Raw genomic sequence first — 15,914 nt, 5'->3', positions numbered from 1 at the left:
AAACTACACTAACATACTGTAATAGTTTTGTCTATCAGAGATCACTATAATAAACACAAACAACCCAAACCAGACAAGCCCTAATGGAATAGGACCAACTTCTCCTTCAAACCATTAAAAAATGAGTAACAATCGGGGAGATACAAACCCTAACCATTCTGAAAATAATAATGGACATCTTAGGTTACCAAATCCTAGATCATCAAGGCCCCCCTTCCTACCTAGGGAAGAATTTAAGGGGGAATTGGAGACAAACAGTCCTATAAATAATATTGATTTACCCTACATCTGGTCAACCCTAACCCTAATATTGGTGCAATTGTGATTTTAAGGAAACTCTTAGAGCAAGATAGAAAGGGACATTGCATGGATGAGTGTCCTCAACTTAGGTGCATCTTTCCAATGCCATGTCCACCATTTGGTAAGAAACTTTTGAGCTGATGTAGCTCTATCCATCCTCACCTTTTCTTTGATGAATGTTGGACTGGAAAGATTAGTAAAGGATCCTTTCCTATTGATTGGCAAATGTTAGACTACAAAGATTAGTAAAAGCATGCCATTTTCTATGAAGTAAACTTAACTCTCCAATTGAAAACATCTTCAAGGTCCTTAATAAACTTTTCAATGAACTCTGTCATCATAAGAAAGTAACCGACCAAGTTTTGGTGAACACCATTTGAGATTGAGAGCAAAGGCTTCCATATGAAGTACGATGTTTATGGTGTTCTACAATTAAAGCACACTGGGTTTAACATCCCAAATTAGGATCCCTGCTAGAAATTGCTTGCTTCATTTTTTTACACATGCCATCAAATGTATCATAAGTCTTTCCAAGACTTGGATAGTTTGTATCAACATCTCTAATGACATCCATAATTTGAAGTGATGGAGCAAACAAAAAATTGAAATAAGTCTGTAAAGATCTTAAGGTTTGTATGATCTAAATCTCTTTTTTTCTTGAACCACGAAACTCATAAACAAATTGCTTACAAAATATAGATTTAAGAAAAAATTATTAACTTATATAGAACTCCAAATTTTGTATAAATCATTCAAACATTCACTAATGCTTTAAGTTTACACAGATTTACTAGAAGCTGCAAATTTTGGAACCTATTTATTCATACAAGTTCTCTAGACAATATTAGTTTATCCTTATAGATTGCACAAAGCTCAGTATTGAGATCAAATTACAGCAATAGAGGTGATTTCTGGTGGTTTCATCCCTTTACCCAAACAACAAGTGATTTGTGGGGGTTTTGTCCCTTACCCAGGCAGCAGAGGTGATTCATGGGGGTTCGTTCTTTCACCTAGACATGTTGAACAATAACAACAATATTTAACCTGACAAGAACATATCAGAGTCTCTATATAATAGATATATACCTTACTTGGGGCATTTCATTAACTTCACTTGCAGTGCAAGTTAGAAACCTGATTTGGCCCCTTTCTAGAAATCAGTAATGATCAAAACATACATAGAAGTTAAAACAAAACAAAAATCTGATTCCTGCAACAAAATTTAGCATTTGGTAGCAATCTGAGTTTTCTCTGATCTTTCTACAAGAAGACAAAGACTTGCATAGTTGGCAGCCAACACTACCGTCCAAGCCAAGTGACCCCAAATTCACATGTTCGTCACAGTACTCCTGTCCCCTAATTGCTTGACCTCAAGCACTTTTAGGTTGGGAAATTTAATGATTTTAATTCCTTGACCACGGAATCCTCTATTGGCAACGCTTCATTCATAGCTCTCATTGAGAGAGTTTTTGCCATCTTTGTTCTGCTTAAGCCCTCTCAGCAATTGGCTGATTTATTTTAATGTCTTTGCCAAACCAAGATGCAGAGCTTCAAATGTTTAAAGAAGGCCTTTGCTTTTTCATAACTGTTAGCCATGGTGGAACTCTTCTTTTCTCTCTCATTGATGGTACCATTGTTCCCACTCGCTCCTAAAACGAACCCACAATGGGCAGGACTAAAGCTTTAGTATCACTGTAAAGACCTTAACTTTTGTATGATCTGAATTTCTGCTTTCTTAACAATAAAATTCAAAACATAGTTCATTCAAACATTTAATGATGCTTGCACAGATTCACTAGAAGCTACAAGTTTTGGAACTGATATATGCATAGAATATTGACATAAATTCTCCTAAAAACAACATTTGAGCTTACAGATTGCACAAAACTTAGTATTCAGTTCGAACTACAACAAGAGAAGTGATTTGTGGGTGGTTCGTCCCTTCACCCATGCATGCTCAACAATGATATTCAGCTTGACAAAAAAACATAGCAGAGCCTTCTATATATGCCCTACCTGGGCTATTCATTAACTTGCTCTGCATGACAGGTAAATAATTTGATTTGGTCCCTCTCTAGAAGTTAGTAGAAGGGTTCATTAACTTGCTGTTCATGGCAAATAAACAATCTGATTTGGCCCCTTTTTAGAAGTTGGTAGAAGACACAAAATAGAAATCTATTTTCCGCAAGATGACAAAATTGCACAGTTGGCAAAATCTGATCTTTCTACAGGAAGATATGAGTTGCATGTTGGCAGCCAGCACTTCTGTCCCGGCTAATTGGCCTCAATTTCATGGGTTAATAACAAAGCGTGCATCGATAGGATATTAAAAAATATTATTAACATTTTTTCCCTCACTTTTAACCAGTAATAATTCATTAGGAATGTTTTGTTGATGTGTTTCCAGTTTGTAGTGTTTGCATCGGATCAGCTACTCCACTCTAAATTGACCATCATTCATTGTAGAGTCTCCTACACCTTAAGCATCCCATCTAACACAATAAAATAACTTGCATGCTTCGTCTCTATAGGCTTGAGGGATTCCTTTCTTGAATATGTCCTGAAGAGTGCAATTGAGGTTTGATGGATGCAAATAAGCTCCTGAATATCTCTAACCTCTACAACCACCAGTTGCACTCAATCTCTCTTCACAATGTCTTTCTATGCATTTTTCAGCAATTGAGCACAAGGGGGTCCAAAAGATGTGCTTGAAAGTATCCTCCATCATTAAACTAGCTAATTTGTACAATTTTGGAGATCCTGACCTGCCCAATGGCATCTTACAAATATGAAATTGGGATTTAGTATACTTGCACTTCCCATAACAATCAATAGCTCCGAAAAATATGAGCCAGTCGAGCATGTGAGTGTGATGATAATAAACGATCAATGTATAATTTTGATCCAACCATTCATGACAACAGAGCAGACTGTCCTTATCCATCACCATTTCATGCCCTTGAGCCTCCATCACCTTATTCACCTTGTAATGTTCATTGCCAAGGAGTGTATAGTGTAGTTTATGTTATCGAAGGGGGTGAATGAGGAACCAACAACAGTTACATCTTCAAACATTTGAAGTAAGAAGAACATGCTACATGGAATTGGATGACATCGGTGTAGAAAAAATTGGCTATGGAGGACTCTGTCACATCTCGTGCATGGGCATTGACTAACCGTGAAACTATATTTGGCTGCTCACCAGATATAGTTTCCTCTTTGCCTTTGTGAAAAAGGATATCGACTCTAGCACTACCATTAGGACTACCAAACATACAGGGCATATGCAAAGCTGATTGGGTGGATTGTATTTGGCAGTCCTGTAGTCTTTGATTCTGCCTCCACATGCAATCTATTTTACTCTACCCTCTTATTCCTTTGTCCCTTTAGGAAGCTTCTTATTATGTCTTGTAAAATCAAATAGATGGTAAGATCAGAGCTCACTCGTGTAACTCCCATAAAATGTTTTTTTTCTCAAATGTGACACATCCAGTCTACTTAATTTTCCTATTTCTCTGTCTACGGCTGTCACTAATCAAAGAAGAGTCCTTTTTCGAATTTAATGGGCCTTTGGCACGTAATTTTAGCCCTTCAGAAGGGCTTTCTAATGGAGCTTTTTGAGGCTGTATTTCTTCACCCATACCATTCCGATGTCTTGGTGAGCTCCCAAATTGGTGCTCATTTTATTCCTCTCTTGATGCCCACTACTCTCACTATTGCTGCTCATTTTGTCTTGTCTTGGTATTTGGAAACTGAAAATTTAGAAAAAAACAGAAAATCGGACATTTCATTTTTCAGACCTTCATTTTTTTTTTGAAAAAACAAAAAGCAAAAGGAAGATTTATTTTGCTACTCCCTACCTCCGTCCTTTCCTTCGGTTGTACTCACTGCTTGTTTTTTCCAGCAGCACCTTCAACATCTGTTGCTTTATCTTTCTAACCTGGCACATTTTTTTCTTCATTTAAACAGTAAAAATGAGGTTAAATGCTATGAATTTAAGTGTTCTGTTTTTGCACGTCATAGTTAGAGGGCTGTGGGGGACACAAAGAGCAATAACAATGAGTTCTTTTTCATAAGCTGTAGTGTTACTGGAAAATAGTCCATCCCCACATAATTCCCTTGCTGTTTTGTCATTTCTGGTACACTTGTGGCCAAAATGTTATTGCAGATCTTTGGAAAACATCCTCAAATTGTCCATTGTCTGTGAATTTTTCCTGGTGTGTGGACAACAGTAGATAACCTTAGGACACATCCTTATGTTTCATAGGTAACATTCTCAGCAAATTTATTAATATGTTTTTTTGAGTAAGGTACCAGTCTTGGTATTTGTTCGGGTTATAATTCGATGGTTTGGTTCATGGGGTTTGGCAAATTTTTTTTGGGGTTGGGGTCATTTTAGTTTTATACATACAAAAACATATAAAAATCATAAATATATACACATTTGCAGTATTAATTAAGTTAAAATACCACAGATAGCATCATATGTTATATAATAAACAAAAACACATACAAAAATTAAAAAATTACAATGTTAATTATTCAAACTCTAATGTAATGATATAATATTAAAACAATAGCTCTTTGTGAGCTGGAGTCCCTGCCTTGTGAATGTTAGATTAAGTAGATTATTATTAAACAGATGTGGAAAAACATAAAATAATATTTATAGATAAGAAAATTAAAATATTTATACTAATAATTATTGAAATGCTCTATTGAAATTTTACTTTGAGCAAGAAGTGATAGAATATTTATCTTGGATTTTGCAATGATGTCAAGTACACTTTCAATTATATTCAAATCTCTTGGCACATGAGATTTGTAATTTTTTGTGCTATTTATTTTTAAATAATAAATTCTCAATTTTTTTTATCCACGACAAATAGTTGTTACAATGAATATTTTAAGTATTAGCATGACTAAACAAGATTAAATACAAGATGATGAGTACTTGCTTATTTTTAATCAATTTTTATGTCTATTTATTGCATAGAGTTTTCAAAAGTTGATCCCAAACATAATTAAAATGATTGTTCTAGTTTAATATTATCTTTATTGCATTAAGTTAACTATATAATTTTTAAAAATTTCAAGGAGAGTCTAAAGATGTAAAATAATTACAATAATAAATTTTAATCACATATTATTATTCATAAATTAATTTTTTAAGAATAATACATTAAACCAATTAAAATGTCATACATCTCACAGTGAATATTTTGAAACATATTTTACTAGTTTAAAGTATCTGATCCAAAAAAAAAAATATTGAAAAGTAATTAATAAAATATCAACCAAGCATAAGACACAAAAATGTTTTTACAGAGCTGTTTAAATGCGTCACATCACTGATCATGTCAATTAAATTAAACGCAATTTAAGACAAATCTATTCCATCCTTGGTTTTGTTAAAAACATAGTTTTTGACTTTTATCAATTGTTATGTCTTGGCCAGTGGATCTCATTTCAAGTAAAATATCTATGTTGATTATACCTGACTGTAAGTAGTGCGTCCATATTCCAGCTATCTATGGGATGGCTAAACTTTTCGTGGACCATTCTCCTCAATTGTTATATGGTCTAGCTCAAGGGATTAATCTTTCGGATATTAGATTTAAGCATTTTTCTATTACCTTTTCCTCTATCTCCGACGTGAGGAAAAAAATGTATCTCTATGTGACAAATGTCTGCTGCCTGCACTATGACAGTCATTCTCACCCTTTGCGCAAACTCCAAATAGCCTTCGTGTCTTGCAACACGACTGTAATAAATGAAATTGATGAGTTGCTGACAGCTCAATAATATTATGACTGTACATTTTTTCTCAAAATTTTAATTATAAAAATTAAAATAACCCCTATCAAAAATGCCTTTAGTCAATCAGAAAAAGAATATAATATCTTAGAAATGATTTAAAAAATAATGTCTTTTGAAACCTTGGAATTGTAAAATTTGTTTATCATGCCAATTAATGAAAAGGGTTTAATGAAAACATTAATTCCCACATTAGTTATATAGGCAGGGACTAATAAAAAACGTAACAATGTCAAGTGTCAACAATTACCCAGGGACTAATAAAAAACATAACAATGTCAAGTGTCAACAATTACCCATTACACTCCCTTTGGGAACCCAGTCTAACCACCTTGCGGAAGCTATGGGAGCACTTCAAGGGCTTAAATTGGCTCAGGAGATGAAAGCTGATGATGTGAAGATTGAGGGTGATTCTTTGAATATAATTAGGCGTCTTAAAAGGGAAAGTTCAACATATTGGACTATAGAAAATATTTTCAACGAAGCTAGGGTTATATTATAGGGTTTGAAAAATATCCACATTTCACACATTTATTGTGAGTACAATAAGGTGGCAGATATTATTGCAAATCTGGCCGTTACAAGAAATCATAAATTGTAAATTGAAATGGCAGGGTGGGGATGAATTTAATTACGATTTGACAAGCCTCATAAACCTCAATAGAGTGAATGGAAAGCAAGGTCAAATTTGTTGCTAATCACCCATGCCACAATATATCCTCGATATCAGTGAGAAATATGTTATTACCGAAAGGTGCTGTGTGTTAATAAATTATTTCCTTTCGCACGCTTTCTGGGCGAGAAATAGGCTTTAGTCGTTTGGTGTTGAATTGTTTATGCATTTCCAGTATGAAGGCGAACGAAGGTGAAGAAAGCAAAATGGGTGGTGTTTTGAACAAGCATTAACCCGCTACTTGTGAACATGTTCGTAGGGATTACGAGATATGGAGGAAGTTGGCCAAGGGTGGGGTTGCTCCTTTTTTGGAGAAATTAAGTGGGCATGATAGAAATGTCACTAAGATTTTTTTTGATGACTGGGACAATGGTGCCATAGGTATCCAGGGTAAGAAATTTGTGATAATTGAAGAGTTGTTGTGGGAAGCTTTTGGGATGTCGATGGATGGTATCAAATTTTTCAATGACAGAAAATTAGCCAAGAAAGCTTTCATCAAATACCCTAAAACTGAGGAACGTGGTATCTTGGACAAGGGTAACAATACCTACTACGATCCGAGTCAGCTGAAGCTCTTTTGGAAGAGACTGTTTAGAGTCATCGTGGAATTCATTACTGTGGATGGCAGGTTTACTTTTCATATTAATCATATTTTCTTTCTAAATCATTTGAGGTACAAGGACCACATTTCCTTCCCGTTTTATCTACTTTCATCTCTGAATGTGATTATTTATGATCATAAGAAACCTGATGGAGATGGTTCTGCATCAAGGGCTTATTCTAATTTTGTATAATTATCTAAGGGGTAAGAATGCTAAGAACCCCTCGATTAGCATGGAGGATTTGGAGGAGGATAAGGGGGTTTCTCGATGGGGAGAGTGACCTTGAGAATACGAAGGCTGAATGGAGCATTAACGTTAAGAAAAAGGCATTGATGAAAATAAAAATCTTTACCCAGAAAAAAGTTCATAAAGGCAGTGATGGTTAAGGTACTGAAGATGGCGAGGAGATGATGTCAAAGAAGAAAAAGGGAAATTTTTTCTTCTCCAAAGCCCATTCCTAAGAAGTTGGTCTTTGAAGGAGATAATGGGAATCACACTGATGACTGTGAGGATGAGAATGGGTCCCCAATGGTTGGCCCGACTCAGATTTTACCCATGAAATTTGGGAAGGATGCTGTTGAGGGGGTGCCCAATTTTAATTTTAAAACCATTGGTGATAGGATGGTTCTTGGGGAAGTTTGTATTGGATCCCCTGTTATTACTTTATGTGATAATGGTTTGAAAAAAGCTGCTAACCCTGTTAACATGAACACTAGTATGAAGGTGCAAGGAGAGCAAGATCCTCCTCCTAAAAGACTTTACTAACAACATTGTTCCTGACATCCCTGTCACTCCTCTAGTTTTAGGGTAGGATGAAGATGACATGCCTAATGAGGTCTCAGCAGATCTCTGGTTTTTTGATTTGCAGGATAAGAAAGAGCCTCTGTTGGTGTCTTGAAGACGACAAAGAATTTGTCCCTGAGTGCTTTCTGTGTCATCAAATCGACCTTCCATGAAATCAAAAGCCTGAACCTTAAAAGTACAGGGTTCTCTCTGCCAAATATGAGGAGAGGCCGAAGCAGGAGAATGAGGAGGTTGGTGGCGGTATGGAGAATGCCCTTTGGTCTGTGCAGGAGAAGAAACTTATTTTTGAATCAGTTGAAATGAAAGGGACCCCTAGGAGACTCTGCTGGAAAAGAAAATTGGTTCTCTCTATGCCAAGGTTCCCAAGATGGAGGACAGTTTGAAGAAGATACTAGAGTACAACCTGAAAATCATGAAGTCCTCTGCTGATAACATGAATACCCTTCATTAGCAGGATGGAAGGGAATACTGAGAGACGTGTTCTGATATCGATGCTAACAAAGAGCAGAAAGAGTACGCAGGCCCGGGGAAGCTCACCAGAGCCAACAAGAAAAAGATGGTTGTTAGTGCTCCGACTGATGATCTTGAGACCTCAAGGAGGTGGTGCGAAGGATGTCTTAAATGGCGGATGAGGTGGCAAACACCATCAAGAAGTTGGTCTAGCCCTTCTGGGTAGTGTGTTTTGTGTCTTCTGTTGTCACTTGGTGGTGATTGATCAATTTGATGATGATGTTGTAGATGAGGACCTCTACGCACATCTGGAATCATAGTTAGCAAGCTTGAAATTGGAGAGTTGCTCAATAAAAAGAGTTCAGTGGGGGTCTAGTGGGCACATCATTTTGCATTCACCCACAATAAGAGAAATATATTTGTTTGTTTTTTGAAATGCATTGGAGTCCACATTTTAAGGTTTGTGAGCGTTTTTTGATTTCTGTCAAATTTAGAAGTCAAAATATAATAATTTCTTACAAAACATTGTAAATGTGTTGCTTGGGTGTGAAAACTCACGAAATATATTGGAAGTTCGGCCAGGTTCATCTTGGACAAACCCACACATCTGGAGTATGACTTTGGGTGTCCACCATGGTGGATTGTATCTAGATTGAACCCAGACGAGTGGGTCAAATATAATGAGTCAGCAATATAAGTTTTCAAAGATGATTTTTAAAAAATATATGCATTTTAAATGTTTGGTAAAATTACCCTTTGTGTAGAGTTTCTTTCCGAAATTTGCCATGTCTGAAGTGTTAATTTTTTGGGGTCTGCTGAGTTATCGCGGAGTACACATTTTCAACAATGGTTTTGATTAACTGTTAAATCCTTAGTAGTAAAAACGTAAAATATCAACTGATTATCTGAAACAAAACTTGAAATTAAATAAAAAGCCCTAAAAGTTTCCAGAGTACAAAAAAATGATCAATCCATGGCTGAAAATTTTTGGTCTAAAAAATGTGTTACACAGTTGCATGCAATGGAAACCTTGTACAAATGCGAATGCAAACTAACTCCGTAATTTACTTGTGGGCCTTGTGATTTCTTTGAGTTTCTGCCATCTCTAAAGCATTTTTTTTGGTAAAAATCAGCTAAGAATTATTTGAGCTGTGGAAATTTATTGATTTTGCCACTTGAAAAATTACTCTAGCGTTATGTTTGTGATTTCATCTCTAGTTTATGACTATTTTTTATTACTATGGTTCAAATTGGAGTGTTTAACAAATTCATCAATTCGTATGAGTTCAAGGATGGTAAACTGCCTAAGTAAACTTTAGGAAGTAAATGTAGGTCTAACCAAACTTGATAGCTAAGCAAATTTTAAGACGGACGCATCTTCTCTTTACAGGTATTTGGGTTATAATAACAATTATTCTGATGCTAGTTATATAGTATGTTTGTGTAGCTGAAAGATGTGTTACTGTAGATAATAGTTTCATTGCTTCAATTAAGTGAGAGTCAACAACATTGTGCAGCTTTGATGTTTAATATAGCACGTTTTAAAAGTAGCAATGCATCAGTTCTGGAAAGGAGATTTTTGGGTGCAATTTATATCAGATAATTGTTCACATGCTAATGCTTAGAGTTTTAATTTTCTGATCAGCGGATGGCATATACGATGCATGGATTTTGGTTATACACATAATATGTGTGGTGCTGACGATTCATGTATTGGCTGGGGTGTGTCCCAAAATGGAGAGCTTGGATTTGGTCCGTTAGGCCCAAAGTAAGAACTTTTACTTGTTTATTGGCATTCCTTTTCCTTCTAGCATCTACAGTACTGTGTCTTGCTGTCATTGGTAGACAGCATTTGCATAATCTGCCCTTATGAAGCTCTGTGACATTCTGAAGATTCTAAAACTATAATGGGATTCTTTATTGATTCTGCAGGTCATCTGCGAATCCAAAGAAGATTGACATTCTTGATGGAATGCATGTGCTGAGGTACAGAAAACTCATCTTCAATTGATATCTGATTTTGTATTTAAGTATAACCTGGAGTTGCAAAGAGAAGACTTTTAGATTTTGTTGGTATATCTTAATTTTCCACCCCCCTTTCACCATTAATTTGAAAACTGTATTTTGCTATTTAGTGTTGCATGTGGCTTTTCGCATTCACTCATAGTTGTTGATCGGACAGTTCTGGCTGATCGATTAGAAAAGGTATGATATCTTTTTTATATTCATTTTATCTTTTGTCCATATTTTACACACAATTCTTAATTTTTTGTAAGGCTGTCGAATTCCATGAATCTTTTCAGTAAAGGCGAGTTCTTATATAATTCTTCTCCAAGTTAGTGAATGTATTCTTGCTATATTCGTTATATTGAGATTTACATTTCCAGGTACCTTTTTATTTCCACATGACAACTGCTTCTAAAGAGATGTATTGCAACTTGGAGAAACATTCTGATGAATTTTCTTATGTTCATGCCATATGAATCTTTGACTATTTGTCAATACTAGTGAAGCAAAATATTTTTCTCAACAGCCCTTATAAATTCTAATTCTGGATACTGTATTGGTCTAAGCTATTTGTATTTCTCCAATGAGATGCTGCCCATCCATGATAACAAACGTTTACTTGGTTTTCTTTCTGTCCAAACCTTTTAGCATTATTTGAGACAATGCATAGTAGGATCCTGAATTACCGTCTATGTTGACAGATTTGCTTTTGAAGTCTACGGTGAATATGCTATTTAATTTTGTTGTGTCAATATTGTACTCTGTTTTCAGGATGAACTGACAGGTTTTTCTTTTCTTTTTGTAGCTTGAAGTCTTTGATGGTGAGAGACCCCAAGGTGTGTTATGTGGTTTAATCGTGAACTTGTTTTTCTTGAAGTTTATATTTCATATTCCTCTATAAACTTCAGCATAATTTCATCTGCTTGTGAAATGTCACAAGCTCATTTTATATGCCTTCTGACAATTTAAGAATTTTAATGAACAGAGGACATTAAGGATGATGAGAAAGAATCACATAAGAATACATCTGTAAGCAAGTCAGGAAAGAAAAGGAAGGGTGCTTCTGACGAAGTTCAAGTTGAAGCATCCGTTAAGTCTGAGAAAAAGCCTCGCAAGAAGGCATCAAAGAAAAAATATTCATCAAATTCAGAGAATAGTGATGATGGCGGTGACGATGACAGTTACAGTGAAGAAGATGCAAATGGTTCTTCAAAGAGTCACAGTAAGAGCCGTGGCCGTGGCCGTGGTGCTAGTCGTGGAGCATCCACGGACGTGGTAAGTCAAGTAGAGGTCAAGGGAAAGGAAAAGGTGCCAAAAGTGGCAAAGCTAGATAATCTATTCAAATTTACTAACAAAGATTGACCTACAGGATATGTTAGAACCCATTTGCCAATTAAATGAAAATTTTGAAACTAGCTATTGCATTATCGCTTAGCCAGCACCTTCTGACAGAAATATTCAAATTGTATATTTTGGTTAATGGTGCAGAAGCATATTTCAAGTCCTGCTGGTCCAATACATTTTGCATACTGTAATTAATTATTCACTGATTCGGATATCTATTGTCACAGCATTGGTCAATTTATTTATATTAAACATGATTTGGGAGCTGAGTAATCATTTTAGCGGCATTGTTGTTCTAGACCAGATGTTATACAAGCAAAAAATCAACGTATATTGGAGTGAACAAATTTTGGTAAAGAAGCATTTCGTGGCTTGTTTGATTTTTTTAAATGGCCCATTTAAATATGGCTGCTTTTTAAGGAAAGCTATGGATTGTCCAAGGAGAAATCTTAATTTTGTGTTTGAAGAGCCAAATAAAACTTTGTATATGTCATGCCTTAGAACTTGTTATATCTGACAAAGTTTAGGAGTGCTGATAGCACTTTTTATGTTTTTATCTTTTAGAAATGAGAACATCTGGGAATGGTTTAAAAACTCCAATAAATAGAATTTGCTTCAGTTGTCCTTAGGATTGGGAAAATGCGGTATATTTCACAATGCATATTGTGAGAAGTTGAACATTGTTTATATCAGTTACCTTTGTTAGTGCATACCTTATGTTTTCAATTGCAATAGTCTATTGTATGGTAAGTGTGCATGTCGACAACCTTTTTTAGTCAATAAAAGAGGGCCATCAATACAATAAGATCAAATTGACAGCAGCAATATGGGAGATGAGCAAGCCTTTATTATCAAAATTTGGAGCGACACGAAAAGGCAGCAATATAGAATGGAGGTGGATGGGAGTAGGAAGGACTTCAGGTTTTCTTTGCTTTGCTCCGTATCTGGATGGGTAGATCTAAACTCACAATGCCTGACAATTAGGGTATGAGGGTTTAATAGTCAATCATGGAAGCAAGGGACATCTCTTTTTACAGTTCAATATTTCAATCTGTCACCTTGCCTGCATGAAGTGAAGGAAAGGGCAGGAGAGAGGCACTATCCCCACACTGCATTGCATGAAGACTTAACAAAAAACTCTGGACAGGTACATATAGCTGATATACCTAGTGAGGGAAGGATTCCTCTTGCATTATTGAAGTTCTTGCGTTCTTGCGTCCATTTTTTTATCCCTTTTAAGTCAAGTGTTGTCAATATCAATTGTCATTCGAGGATTCTTGGCAATAACTACACAAATGAATACAAGGTTGGTCAATAGTTAGGGAGGACTGATTGTACAGGCAGAGAACTTTCTAGAAGTGCTTATAATCTTGGTTTAGATGCATGTCGCGTTGCTGTTGGAGCATCTGGGGGGAAATAGCTATCTACTTGATAAAATGTACATTTGTTTGCTTTTATTGATTAAAATATAAATGACAAAACTCTGGTGAAATGGTGGGGGGCTTCTTGCCTGAACAGCCAACAACTAAGGTTCTCACCTCACGGGTTTGCTCTCTATTGTATAAACAATGGAGATTTGAATATTTGAGGTTTTGTGTGTGTGCGCGTGCAACATTTGAAGTGTACAAGGAAATGTGGTAAGCAGTTCTTAAGACATCTTGTTTTTTGCCATGGTGGCACATTCAGTCCAACATGTAAGTGGGTGGAAGCGGTAGACACAACTCAAAATCTCATTTGTTGAACATATTCTCGCAAATCATTGGGAAAAGGGAACGAGTGGAATGAGAGGTAAAGGTATCAATTGGAGGATGATGGTGTTAAAGGAGAGGCATGTATATGTAGTGGAAGGAAAAATATATGATATCAATGATAATGCCATCAAAGATCATTACTTTAATTTCAAATCAAGAATTGTGCTAACAAAATGGTGTGGTGATGAATGGTCTTGTGATTGGATCATGGACTGGTGGAAAAATGCCTTTAAAGCTAGTCAACATCCAGCCACTTTTGAGTTCTTTTTTGCTCATAAAAAGTCTTCCTTGTGCTGAAGTATGAAATTGTGCATAGAACTCACTTAGTTTTTGTTGGAGTAAGTTTCTATTGCTTCAATGAAACAAATCTTTTTTCCTTGAAAATTTACCCTAAAAGAAGTCCCCACGTGGTCTTGGTCTAGTTGATCTTTGCCCAAAATTTTAGAATATGGCTGTAGTCAAAATAAGGCATGTTTAGGGCACTCTCTTGGGAGTTTGAAGATTTTTTAAATCGGAAATCATGAGCGGAGGCTAACATTTTGTTAGCAATTTATACATGATTGTGGATCTATGAGGAGCTTGAGATCATTTCCAAGTTTGGGAAATAGTTGCAAGCAGTGAGAAAGAGAGCCTTTGTTTTGGGTGGTTGTCTACTGAGGAAAATCGAGTAAAAGTTTAAGGTTGGAAGTTGAAGCCTAGTATGATCGTGAGAAGGAAACCACTCTATTAACATTCAAAACATGAGGGGTTTGAGTTAGGGTTAGCACCCTTTAGGAAGAGAAGCATGGGGGAAAGGAGATAATGACAAAGGTAGAGCAAGGAAACAAAACAAATTGAAGGCTAGGAAATTGGTTAATCGAAGAGCTTGTAAACTTTGTTATCAATTGAAGAAGAATGTCGTGATTAGATTGTATAATGGAGGGCAAAGGTGTTTGATTTGGAGTGTCCCAATTTCAAAAACAATCAAGGCTCGAGGAAAAATTTAATTTTTTTGCTTATAGTGGAAAGTATTCTCTTTTGAGCATTTTATTGGGAAGAAAAGTTTCTCCTAGGCAGTTGCTCATAGTTCGTTTTGTGTTGATGCTTTAGCCCCTTGGCATGACTCTAGTCGATGGAAATTCTTAGGGTACTTTTGTTGTTGTTTTGGCTAGGGTGTTGGTTGATGGTTGCCCCTCTTTAGGTGCTTCTCTTCCTGTTGTTGATTCTACTGCTAGTCCCATTGGGAGTGTTGCTAAAGATTTGTCTTTGTCGTAGTTGGAAAACATTTGTGAGCCCTTCCAATTGCATTCTTCTATGGCACATGAGCTCTGTTGTGAGCCGTTGTCTGTGTGCGGAGCTTTGTGTTTTGCCTTTGTGCTGCCTTTCTTGAGGGTGGGCTGTTATCTTCCCCATGGGCGGGCGTTGTCCTTTGTCTTTCACTACCAAGACTTCTACTTTTGTTGCTTGGGAACCTCTCAGCGCTGCTACGCCCTACTCGCCCTTGTCGTGGTTTGAACGGGAGTAATCGCTACTATTTTGACTCCACTCCTCACTTGCTCCTTTCACGTGTTCTGTTAGAGACTTTACCACAAGGAAAAAAGACTGTTTTGGTGCCAACGTCTTCAAACAGGTTCCAATTGTTCGATGGATTGTGCATCACATTTTGGTTCTAAATTCTTAGACTCTTGCCATTATCTTGACTTACCCTCACTGCTATGTGGAGGTATTTGGTGGAATTCAACACATCTATTGTGGAAACACGACACATGACCTGCTAAACTCTTGTAATGGTTGGACCAGATAGCTATTTGTAAACTATTTGACACAATGCCTGATTTGTGGTAAGGCTGTGAGCTTCTAGGGGCACCTTCTTTTATAAGCAATGACACCCTTATATGATCCAATTACACTCCAATAGCTTGTTGAGTGCTTGACTATAGTGGAGTTTGCTAATATTGTCCTACAAAGTGCTGTTGCTCAGTCAACTTTACTCTATGTTAAAATTGCAGAATAGTTGGCTTTGTTGGAATCCGAGAACCACACTCTACGAGATATTATGCAATCTCTAGTCGCTGAAAATACATGCCTCAAGGCTAATTTGGAATCTGCTACTATGCAGCTCAGGTAGTTAGACACTATCAAGGAGAAACAATTGGAGATCGTTGATAGGCATTCTTCACTATTAAC

General features: G+C 36.3%; 1 protein-coding gene across 1 annotated transcript in view; it reads left to right on the top strand.

The window, feature by feature from the left end:
* Nucleotides 1-12,068, top strand: part of LOC149554817 (Regulator of chromosome condensation (RCC1) family protein) — a 78,075-nt gene extending 66,007 nt beyond the window's left edge. Inside the window, 6 exon segments of the mRNA XM_089828831.1 lie at nt 10,292-10,414; nt 10,579-10,632; nt 10,782-10,851; nt 11,459-11,489; nt 11,639-11,917; nt 11,920-12,068. Of these exon segments, the coding sequence (XP_089684957.1) occupies nt 10,292-10,414; nt 10,579-10,632; nt 10,782-10,851; nt 11,459-11,489; nt 11,639-11,917; nt 11,920-11,987 (625 nt within the window). The 3' untranslated portion in view covers nt 11,988-12,068.
* The last annotated feature ends 3,846 nt before the right edge of the window (nt 12,069-15,914 follow it).

The sequence above is a fragment of the Cupressus sempervirens genome, chromosome 5, assembly GCF_028749045.1.
Source record: "Cupressus sempervirens isolate cs-2001-9-10 chromosome 5, ASM2874904v1, whole genome shotgun sequence".
NCBI classification, from domain to species: domain Eukaryota; kingdom Viridiplantae; phylum Streptophyta; class Pinopsida; order Cupressales; family Cupressaceae; genus Cupressus; species Cupressus sempervirens.
The sequence above is the reverse complement of the archived record's forward strand: the minus strand, read 5'-3'. Positions and strand labels throughout refer to the sequence as shown.